This window comes from Amphiura filiformis, chromosome 3, assembly GCF_039555335.1.
Source record: "Amphiura filiformis chromosome 3, Afil_fr2py, whole genome shotgun sequence".
NCBI lineage: Eukaryota > Metazoa > Echinodermata > Ophiuroidea > Amphilepidida > Amphiuridae > Amphiura > Amphiura filiformis.
The window spans coordinates 55,377,447-55,390,160 of NC_092630.1; the positions used below are offsets into that span (position 1 = coordinate 55,377,447).

At 34.4% G+C, this 12,714-nt stretch overlaps 1 protein-coding gene across 6 annotated transcripts in view; it reads left to right on the forward strand.

Annotated features, from left to right (window-relative positions):
• LOC140148774 (uncharacterized protein ZK1073.1-like) overlaps positions 1–3,644 on the forward strand; it is a 97,783-nt gene extending 94,139 nt beyond the window's left edge. For 2 of the 6 annotated variants that reach the window (XM_072170833.1, XM_072170834.1), the window contains exon 16: positions 1,399–3,644. Coding sequence is in view for 4 of the 6 variants with exons in the window: in XM_072170832.1 (XP_072026933.1) it covers positions 1,399–1,502 (104 nt within the window). In the remaining 2 variants the exon portion in view is untranslated. The remainder of the gene's footprint in view (positions 1–1,398) is intronic. The other 4 variants (XM_072170835.1, XM_072170836.1, XM_072170832.1 and 1 more) reach the window with 3 other exon arrangements.
• The last annotated feature ends 9,070 nt before the right edge of the window (positions 3,645–12,714 follow it).

Sequence of the window (12,714 nt, forward strand, 5' to 3'; positions counted from 1 at the left end):
ATTATAAATTAGTGTATTATCCTGAGATTTTGTTTTTATGTAAACTGCCTTAAATTCTGTCATGTTTTTCAACTCTTTGAAGAATTTGCGTAGTTTTAAATACTTTATTGTTGCAATTATGTGAGTGGGTAGAAAGAGCTGATGATTGATATATCAGTCATTTTCAACATCACTATCATACCAGTTCACACCTACCTACTATTCTATTTACCAGCACTCCTTATCACAATGACACTTTCTTTGCAAAGATTTTTCTTCCTAAAACACCGAGGTAACTACGCACCGTTTAGCCATACACTGCAGCACCCATGCTCCAGCAAGTCCTGTGTACACCCTTTTATTGTTTATTTATCATTAATTAATCATCTTAGAAGGTGGCTTAATGTTCTGAGGCTGTTAGTGTATTGACTTCAAGCAGGGCTAGCTCAGGATTTAAAGCACATCATGGATTTACTGGGTGATCAAAAACTGTCATGCACAGACAGTGATAAACTGAAGTTGAGAGGAAGGTGTGGTCTATTAATTATAGACCCTGTCCATTTGTCAATCAACAGACATGCGCTGTGGTCGTTTCTTGTTAATTTACAAGCAAAATTAAATTGCTTGTGGAGTTGTGATGAAAATGGCTTGGATGTGACAAAATTATGTGTTTATTCAAATACAGGGTCAGTAATTGGCAATCTGCATTTGGGGGGGGGGGGGGTAGCAACCTGCAAATACGGGGTTGGGGGAGTATATGATATTGTCTAAAAACATTTTATGGGCAATCTTTGGATGTCTATCTTTGCCAAATCAACAATATATTATGATATCGGATCAAGTTTTATTTGCCTAATAATAATTCTAGTCCAAATTGTAATACGATGTCAATTGTTATAATTTGCTGAGCCTACAACTCTATGCCAGAAGTGTAAACCAGCCAAATCCACAGGTTTATCATAATTATAAGAACTTGATGGCCAATGCCATATCTGATCTACCATGTCAATTGTTGATGATAAGATCAATCTTGCATAGCAAGATGGACAAGTACTAAATGAATTGGGATTTTTTTTTGTAATTTGCCACAAAGTAGAAAATGTCTCGATACAAAGCCTCGCTGTTGCTGTTTTGGACGATTTCAAATGTTGTTCAAACATTTTTTTTTTAAAGATAACAAGATGTTTTAGTGCATGGTTGAAAATAATATATAAAAAATCATTTAGTTGTTATGGTTGTGTGAACTTGTCAGTTTGATTTCATATGAATGTTTGTATGTATGCTGTAAAAGTGATGTAGTGAATCAGTAATGGCAGTTACAAACCTTGATATTAATGAATTTTTTGGTTTTCCTTTTCACACCCCCACTTTTTGTTTTCTCTCTACCACCTCTCCTTTCCAAACCAATCTGTATTACAGTTGCTGATGTTCCCATGCCACGTTTGGGTCGCTCTGCATCACTAGGAGAGACCTCTAGGGAGAAACGGTCATCAAGTATGAGTGAGATGGACCACACACTGTAACCACGGTAACCAACCACCCTGTCAACCAAACCTCATCTTATCTGCTGCTTCATGGCTAGCTTCTTACCACTACTGGACAGTTTTATCAGGATGACAAACTAATCAATCAAACCACCACTTGTGTAATATTGTTTTATTTGTTGATGAAACTAGGAAATCAATTGTAACATTTTGAATCATTCTTGGTTTAACCTTATGTTTGCTTGAGGGGATTGTAAATTACTAACTGAGAGAGAGAAAGAATGATCGTGTATATGTTGTGAATATCAAAGGGTTAAATACCTTCCAAGTTATTTTAGAAATTAAGTAACCTTTTCATAGGTTGATATAAGAATAGGTATTCCATTCCCTTCATAGTTCTTGACAAAACAAATGTAAACATTACTCATTTCAAATTACAAAGCAATTATTTGAAAAATACACTGTACTTATTTTTGAGGTCACAAAATCCCACTTAATGCTAATTATTGAGTTTAAAATGGTATATTTGTTATGAAGAAAACTGATCAGAATTTTGAACAGGGTTCATTTCTTTAAGGTTGAATGACGCATTGCGAGTTGAACTAAATTTACACTCAAGTTGCAAGCAACACGAAATTAAAATTTGACCAATGTGATTTAGTGTATAGGTCTGAAAGCAATTGTTTATTGCTTGTAACAGGGAATGGGCAAGTTCAATTTTAATGCTCGGTGCATGAGTCTTGTAAGTGAGCATAGTGCAACTCAAGTATTTCACAACATCTACCAATTCAATAACAATTAGACATATTTAAATTCATCAACATTGGTTCCTAATATCTGTTAAGAAAGATTTGACGGGGTTTTTGCTACGTAAAATGCACCTTTTTTAACTTTTATTCTCTGTGATGATGTTGGTAACTTAGCAGCAAACAAGAAGCTAGCTAGACAGTTATTTTTATGTCAATTGTAGATGTTACAGTGTCATACTCTGGCTGGCAACTTAATTTGTAAATATTTATGTAGTTCTACCACCAAATCAAAATGAGCCCTTGTATTAAAGTTATAACATCCATTGAAAATCATCACCTTGTATATTGTCCCACGGTATTTTGCTCTATTTTCATTCTCGATGGGTTTATTTTTTATCTTGATTGATGTTATGATTGTTTTGAGTACATCTCTCAGGTTCATTTCATTGTGGCTATGTTCTGATGTTAGGATAAGCTGTTTGTGGTAAAATTGGGTTGTGATTTTAAAGGGAATGGGTGGCATGAAGGATCAATGGGAATTCATTTTGAATATCTCATTGGCTTTTTTTCTTGTAATGCCTTAATCTACTTTAATTAACCGTAATCTCTATTCTTATGTTCGTACCAATTTTACGTCTCAACTCAGTAACCCTAAAACCTGAACTTTAGTACCTGTAAACCATTGGGCTGTTCCAGTTAAAATCCATACATCCCTATGGAAGACATGGCCTTAATCTTCTACTCAGGGGGTTTCAAATGGAGTCACCCATCCAGGTATCCCTAGATTAGAAATTCACACTCCCTGTGTGGAAGATCAAGGTCATGTCTCCATAGGGTGTAATGGGTTTCAACTTGAATAGCCCATTGCGTTAGGACGTTCTTAAACTTAAGCCAAATAAGAGAACATGTTTTGTAAGTGATAATTATATCTGCATCGTTCACATAAATCATTGGTGTAGTAAAATATCAAGTTATTGGTATGATATTACTATACTATAGGCCAGTACTGTTACTGTAGAAATAGTCAAGAAGTTTTGATGAGGGAATGAAGCTAAAGTATGGACTGGCATTTCTGAGTAGTACATGGTATATAGTGGTAATAAAATAAAGGTTGGATACATCTGTAGTAATGATGATTTCCCCATTTAGAGAAATGTTGCACATTAATTTTGTACCAGTGGATGATAAGGGGCTTGAACTCTCTTAGGTTATAGCATAACATTATGCTATAGGCTACTCTGTTTTGAGAATGGTTGAAATTTCAAAACATATTGTGAAAGAAGCTAGTTATTCCCTTTGATGTTCAACCAAATTGAGTACACCAAATGAAGACATTTTCTTTTTTCATAATAATAAGTTTTGTCACTTCAAGTATACCTCTCGTATGATCAGTGCAGATTTTGTTTTGTTTTTCATACTAAGTTTTGTCACTTGTAGCACTTTACTAGGCCAGTCCAAAATTGAAACTTTCATTCATCATAAACATATAAATCTGGATCAGCAATTGAAGGTGGGGGAATAGCTAAGTTTACAAAGGAGTTTTTACTGAATTAAGCACAAGAATAATACCATTATCACATTACTTAAATGTGGTTTTCCGTGGCTATCATCTTGCAGGTGTCATGATGTAAGTGACTAATGAAATGGCTTTATATTATTGTCCTATAAACTGTAAAGTTGTATAGTTGTATAGTTAGTGGAGCTAGCATTTAGACTGAGTGTAACATAACAGTTGATGATGTAATTAAGACACAAAGTAGTGTTGTGAAATGTACGACAAGTACCAAAGCTGCATGGCATCAAAACAGATTAGCCTTGTTCCTCGGATATCCATGTTGCAAAATATTGTTTGATTTTGCAACCACTACGAAAACATCGTAGTAACCTTAATGTATATATTTACATCTAGTTCTTTGCTTAAAAAGTCAAGCATAAGTTTTCTTTGAAGGATATTAATAGTTTGACCTGTGACACAGTTCTTGATTGTTAAATTTTAAGGTGAATACTGAGGAATAAGGCTAATGTACAGTATCACAATATGTTCAAATAGTCTATTCATAAGCATGAGGGGTGTTGTGTGTGTGCGTGTTTGATGTAATGATGTACAAAAAAAAACTTGTCTGAATCCAGATTTGTGAGATTTTTCTTTAGACATGTAATTATGTTAATCAAGATGTAAGTTGTTGAGAATTATTAAACAATAGTAGATAATTATCAGAGAAAATGATGGTTTATAACATTCAATTAGCATTGTACTATAGATACAATGAAGAAAAAAAATGATACACAAGTAGCAAGGAAAGATATGAACTTACAATGTTTTAACTGAATTTGCACATATGTTTTGTTTGTATCAGTAAATGTTGATAATTTCCTGAAAAAAAGGGAAATAGAAACAGGTTTCACCCTATTGGGCTGTTCAAGTTGAAATCCATACACCCCCTATAGGAGACATGACCTGAATCTCCCATACAGGGGGTGTAGAATTCAAATAGAGACACCCACTCAGGTAATACCTTTTGAAATTCACACTCCCTGTGTGAAATATTAAGGTTATGCCTTCTATAAGGGGTGTATGGATTTTAATTGGAATAGCCCATTTCTGGGTATGTTTGGAGAAATATTTGGAAAATAAAGGAGGAAAATCAATGCATGCTGATGTAATAACTGAACACAGAAGCTGCATAACTTGGACAGTTGTGTAGATATGTGTATACGTGGTAGAGACTACACAGAAATACCTCTCCAATAAGCATTTCAGTATTAAGAATTTATACACCAGAAGGCAGTCTATAATGCACAAACTTAAAAAAAACATTGGCAAGATGACATTTATTCCTTGTTTGTAATTTGCGATATAGCATTCTAGTTTTCTTTATTCATTTGTTTTTGGTTATTCCATTGGTGGTGTTTGTTTCTTTGCTTATTTTTGTAACATATTTTAAAGCAAGTTTGGGTTAATTTAAGTGTCTTTTAAACACAAAATTATAGTTTTTGATGAAATGGAAGCATGGGGACAAAAACTGTCCCAATCAGTTTCTGGTGTTTTCATGAAACAAACTTGACAACTTGGATAATCAATTGACAATTTAATTGTTTTCATTTTTATTAACAAGATATGTGTAACTAGCTTGTTTAGTGTTTAAATGTATTTTTAGTTCTCTTATAAAGTGTATAGAATGTAATGTAATTGCACATTATAATACAGGATGTATTAAAAACAAAATATATAGTTTATTCAAAAATATAGTTTATTTCTTATAATTATATACAAATATATACTACGTAATTCAATTTAAAATTTCCCAAGTAAAGGAAATTGAAGTGGTTGTTTATTTTTTCTAAGAAAATAATCTTCCATGTGAGCTTCAAAAAGCTTGGTCGCAAATATTGCTCTGTGGTACTTCTTGCATTGACATTAACCGACATAACTCCATTTTGTATTTTTATCCATACATTTGTTTCAGCTCCAACTTGTTAATTCCAGTCATGAAACTGCCATATTCAATAAGGGGATGTTTGCATTAATTATGATCCCCGGAAGGGTACGCTATCCAAACAACTCGCCAAAAATTGCTTTCACCCAATTTTCAAACCTTAATGGTCTCTGAAGATATGATGTAAGCGGAACAAGCAGAAAACCTTTCATATGAAAGTTTTGGTACTGATTTTCCATGTTATATTGAAAAAGTGCCCCATAAGTCGCTTGCCTCTTCGACATGCCAAAAATTGCTTCCCCTCTCTTTTTTTACCACACATTTCTTTCTCCCTCACCCTTCAGGGAGGCTCATAATTATTGCACAGCCCCTCACTGCTGACCGATTGTACACATATCACAATTACTAAAAGCAGTATTAATCTTATTCAGTCGGGTTAATCAGATCTCTTGCAAGAAGTTTACCCTAGGCTTTGAAGAAAATTTGTAAACTGAAATTCGGATTGACCAACCGCTACTGTCATGAAATTCTGTAATATAAAACATATTCCTGCGAGTGGGGACATAATACACAGGCTTAGATATATTTTTAATTTTTATGCTAAATCCGATTTAGAATCGTTTTATTCATCACAGTTATCCTACTGAAATTAATATTGAATTTTATTTTGCAAACTGTTATTAAAAAAAAACACTGTCGTTTAATTCTTGCCATTGTCCTTCAAAAACAAATCATTGTCAACTCAAGGTGTATTTTTTGATTAAAATGTAAGTAACAAAAATATTAAAATTGCTTTTGTTTCAATTGATATATTAGGGGCATAATATCCCTCACTTAATTGTATTGTACTTCACCGAAAGTACCTATGCACACATGGGTTATAGTGAAATTGAATTAAGAATTTGAATAAATGAGTACCTTAAGATAGATAAGAATGTAGATAATATCATTTGTGGTGTGCGTGGTGTAATTGTTAATGTACAAAGTTGGTTTATATGCAACACGAGTGAAACAGCACAATATTGTAAAGTTACATTTGAGTCTAGAGAGAAGTTTTATTACTATTCTTGATTATAACAATTTAAAATGATTTACGGTGTTAAGGCTATATTAGTTATATTTGAAAGTAGTGCAGAGCAAGATGTGTTTCTTTTTGTTTTGCAAAAACAGAAGCTGGGTTGCCGTTTGAGAACATGTTTTGAACATCTTGCAGTATGTGAATGTGATGCAGCGTCGATTTGGGTTTGAAGCACTGTTTTGTTTTATAGTAAACGGCAATCAAGACCAAAGTCTATAAAATGTGTTGTAATTTCGGTGTTGGTAATCTTTTACTATCTCCTTCTATATACCGTAAAAGAAACCCAGTTACCAGTGTGCTAATGTTATGTGCTTGATTCAATACACTCTGTACAAGACAAGTGTATTAAATGTGGATAAAAGGATCATGACAACTTGGTCTATATGAAGGTTTTCATCAGGTTTTTCTTGATATTGAGCATTTCTATTTTGTGTGGTTTATCCTGTGTAGTCGCACATACATGTAAAGCTAACAATGTTAAGAATAACAGGCGTTTTATTGATCTAACACTGAGCACACAGGCATTACAAGTACTGAAAACCATTACTCAAGTCCATTGATGTAAAAATATATTTGAAGACTTTGGTTTAGACAAACCTGCACAAAACCAGGTCCAGTACTACAAAGTATGGATGTAGATGAACACAAATGGACTCCTGTGTTCACTCCATGTGCAGAAATGGTTTTTGACATCTTTATGATGTTCTTTGTACACCAATGTGCAATTTATCAAGGTACTGGTCAGTGGATGTCAAACCTTGGTTTGATGCTAAAGCACATTTAATTGATATGAACAGACAGCTGAGTATGGGTTTAAGTGCAAGGGTAGTATAGTACAAATAAAAGGAACTCTATTATTTGCTTGGGATTAGAGCACTCCTATAGAATCATATTTTATCAAGCTCAATTTTTAGTTTAAAATGTTGGAGAAATGTTGTCAATATATTTTATACAGGAGAAAAAAATGATTAAACCAGCATAGAAAATGTTGTATTTGATGTACTCGGACCATACCAATATGTAAATATTCCACAATGTATCATGTATCCCCTACGTCGTACAGTAGACCCATGCATGTTCATTTACATTTTGCCTTTTTCTGTTGAACATTTTTCTTTAATGCAATTTGTATATGTACAATTGGTGGAAATTGAAGAATATAAAACAAGACCCATCAGTAATAAGAAAAAAATTAAAAACTTCAAATGATAATTGGGTGTAGATTAGGCATACAGATAAACAACCAATTGTAATATAGTAGCATTTTACAAGATTACCTGTGCGAATCCTGTTTATGGTATCTACCCTCTACCTGTTGGTCGTCCAATCCAGTAGTATTACATGTCTATCAGTCAAAATATGTACTGGGTACACAGAAGAGCCAAAGACAATGTCTGTTGTACACAGTTGAAATTATTAAATATTGCTTTCTACTTTCACTGTAACATGCATCATTATAGGCCAATTCTCATTACTACAGTAGAGAAGATGAGAATCTATCCTCATCTTCTCTGCTACAACTAGAGGCAAAGTTCTGCTATTGATGTAGGGAGCATATGATCAATGGGGGTTATTGTGATTTCCCATGAATATACAATATACTATTCCAGTTGAAAACCATACACCACCTGTGGAAGACATGACCTTAATCTCCCACACAGGGGGTGTAGATTTCAAATGGAGTCGCCCATTCAGGTAACCCAATTTGAAATTCACCCGCCATGTCTGGAAGATTCAAGTAATGTCCTCCATAGGGGGGTGTATGGATTTCAACTGGAAAAGCACAATGCCTATGATGTTCAGAACTTTGCCTTGTGGTATGAGATGGCAGCTAATCGTGTATCTAAACTCTACATGGTAATACCATCTTGAACTGTTTTCTGTGTCCGTTGGATCCCCTACCAAACATTTCATTTTCCTTCCTCAGTGTAGTTTACTGCCAAAACATGAGCCAACAACCCAAAGATTTCTCCACAATTGCCAGTTTGTTTAATGGAACTTAGATGTAGTTTAAGTATATTATGTAAACATTGATGGTATGTAATGCTTTTGGAGAATAAACCTATTTTCATCATTCCAATATGGCTTTGATGTTGTGTTTATTGTTTGTTCTTGTTAAAAGTAGAAAGTTCGCATATTTCCTTTTGGTTTTATATGGTTATTTACATAATTGTGACATGATCTGGTCCATGGGGGCCAAAGGCAGCAAATTTGAAATTGAGATAAAGGCAAAAATATGGAGTAATATAACAATAAAATACATAAGAAAATAAACATCACAAAACTTCATAACTTTAGAACCAAGTATGCTAAACCTTTGCTGTTTTCAGTAAATGATGAACCTATTGTATGTATAATGTTATGATTACAGTAACTCAATTTTCAAAAATGCCTCCTTTGGCCCCCATGGACCAGATCGTGTCACATATATAATCTTTTCCTGTAAACCTTTGATGAGAGCGCATTTAAGCGTACATCCTATATTTACTGTGTTTAAACACACTTGTCTCTGTTTGGGTGCTGAGGCGATCTACTATTTATATTACAGAGTGGAAATTTATGAGTGAAGTTTACGTGTTATTAGCTCAACATAATGGTAGTACCCACTCGTCAAAGGTTTAAGCCTTAATGTATGATCTTTTTTCAGAATATACCTTAAATTTTTTTCAAAACCCGATTTTTTTTTTGGCATATTTGTAATACTTACACATGTTCCAACTTAAATCTATAAGCAAACTGTCAAATTCGCCCTATTTGTAGTAAAACAGGATTATTTTCTGTTGGTCCGACATATTATAATTTTCAGATTATGATATGTCGGAACGATCACAAATCGTAGTCTCCTACTAAGCCAGTTTGGTTATGCTCCCTCCACGTGTGGAGGGAGCGTAACTAAACTGACTGCGTAGGAGACTAACTTGGAGGTCGCACACGCCGTCCTAATCCAAAAAGTGTGAGATATTTCGAGTGATAGAGGTGAAGTTCATGATGTTGTTTCTTCGATATTTTTCGCGTCCAAATGTATTGGGAACTTTCATAATGATTGCATATTAACTTTTTGGAAAAAAAAAAGAAAAATTTAAAAAGATCATACATTAAGGCATTTACAGCAAAATATAGTAATGATTGTTGCAGAATGCCCAATAGCTATTTATATTTAGTCATGTTACAAAATGCATGAATTCTTTTGAATTAAACAATGGGATCAGATGCACTATTAACTAACCTTGTATGCTGCCCTCTGTCACTCACCACCTAAATAAATACATTTCACTGTTAAATCATATGCTGCCGGCTCTATCTTTTTCACAGACACGGGAAAAATGTCCTTGTCCTATTTGGTATTATGTCAAAATCACAACAATATGTTCAAAAGTAATAGGGCGTAACAATGCACATTGTACTAATTCAGTGAAAATTCCCCAATTTCCCAATTTTAAATTTCCAAGTCTAGAAGCCCATGCTTTTTTAACTCCTTCATATAAAGCATGTCTGAGTTTCAAGTTATCATAACGTTATAAGATCTAGTACTAATTATTTCATTAAATCTGAGCGCAAACATGACATTCTGCAACACTACCATCCATTTGCTCAATAATTGAGCTGAGTGCAATTGTGCAAGCAGCAGAGCAAATTATATGCTTAGTTTGTCAAGTATTCACAGTGGATTGATTGTAATTATCACACTGATAATTTGCTGTCATAGTGCACGTTAGAATATGACTGTTGCTAGGTCAACTGGATCACGCTTTCTTTGTTATGAACCACTGATCGCAATGATCACAATACAAAACCTATGGCATATCAAAATTCAGAACATGTGTATGAGCCCAGGCTTGGAGCAGTAACCAATGGTTACTAACATGCACTACGACAGCAAATATCACAATTGAATACCTGAGTGGAAGAAGGGCCCAACTCCAATTTTTTACAAAAATGAGTTAGACCCAGCATTTTATTGCCAGCAGACTGTTCTTCCTTGTGTGTGAAAGATGAGCCAAAATCCACTCTCTAAATAGTCTTCCATGTACACTTAATCATGGTTTCATGGAAGAAAGGCCCAACTCCATGGAGTTGGGCCCTTCTTCCACAAATATAGGATTAAAGAGGAATGTTTGTCATCCATGAAATCTGCTTTTCACTACAATAAATTTTCTTGCTAACATATTACATGAGTTCTACTTGTGCAATTAATGGTGATTACCTAATTTCTGTAGCTATTTATAACACAAAACTGGCACTTGCAGTATATTAGTGGAAGAAGGGCCCAACTCCAGCTTGTATTAAGACCTGTACCATTGCCATGGAAACATCATATATAATTTCAAATGTATGTACTATTGTATGTTCATATATTAAAGGTCCCCTGAAGATGAAAACGTTCTGTCTATAAAACTTGTCCAAATATTAAGTTTTTTCTTAATATCTCAAAAACAGTTTTGATGGAGTTGGGCCCTTCTTCCACTCAGGTATTCAATTGCACAACTCGTTTTGTTGTGCTGGTGCAAGAAATAGTTGCCATTATTCTGTTATAATTGGTAAACTTATTAAGGGGGTACTACACCCCTCGATAAATTTGTGTCTATTTTTGCATTTTTCTCAAAAATTAATAACACACTGGTTACAAAATTTATGTATATTATAGGGGCAAGGAATCAAATTACAACACTGGAATTTCAGTGACCCAAGACAAGCGGTTCGTTATTTATGATAAGAAATAAGGTACCGCTAAGATGTACCTCGTTTCCTATCATATAAACTGAACCGCTTGTCTTGAGTCACTGAAATTTCAGGGGGATTCCTTGCCCCAATAATATACATAACTGTTGTTACCAGTATGTTATTATTTTTTGAGAAAAATGCAAAAATAGTCAAAAATTTAGCACAGGGGTTAAGTACCGCCTTAAGCAGTGAAATCCCAAAATGTCAAAGTAACAACTTGACTTGGGAGGACTTTAACGTTAGTCACCAGGAATGCAATAGAAAGTTGTCTTGCAACATGCTTGCTGTGCTGCACAAAGATGCATTTTACAGCTATTCACACAAGATGTTCCAGCAATTAACACTGCAAAGTTCTGCAATTATCGTCCATATACAAACGGACTAAAAGCATAACAGAAGCCTATACTTTATTCAACTTTAAAATGGCAAGACTCATAACATCATGGATTGATATATGGTGTACACAGTTCAGTTTAGAGCCGGTGTTATAGGGTCCAGTTCCCCCTAATACTTTTTCATATAAGTTGAGAAATATTTAACGAAATGTAAAAATGTAAAAAGATATATATAGCCCTATTTGTTTTACCCCTGTGGAACAATTTATAGCATCACACATCATTGCATTCAGTCACAATGGTTAATTGTGTAAGAAAAGAGACTATTATAAAAGTTGCACTTGAGTCCGTAGCAGTCAGGTTTTCCTTAACAAACACATGAATAGGCCTGATACTGTATTGTTTGAGAGTTCACTCCTATGGAATCAGGTGGAACTTTTAACACTGTTTTCCCAGGGTCAGCAATGGTCAGATTTACCACAGGACCAGGGCCCCAAATTTGGAAGGATAAAACAAAGTGAGAATTTGGAAGCATTGATTTGGAATGAGAAATAGGCTACATGGATGGGGGTTAGGTGGAGAGTAACACATAGATCCGGATAGCTAGGGGCTCCTTATAATTGAAGACTAAATTAAAAAGACTAGTTTGCGTCTGACATCAGCGCAAAGACACTGCGTGATTGGTTGCTGACCTGCGCAGTATGGCATTTTAAGCCTGGTTGACAGGACGTCATACCCAAACTAGTCTTTTTTTAATTCGGTCTTCAATTATAATTTTCCAGCATGGACTAGGGCCCTGAAAAAGGTAAATTCGGTCCTGGGCATTCCTTTACAAAAAACAACGAAAAAAAAGTTATATGTTTGGACAGACTCTTTGAAGTAATATTAATGCGTCACCTTGTAAATGAACCCACATTTCATACATTTGGT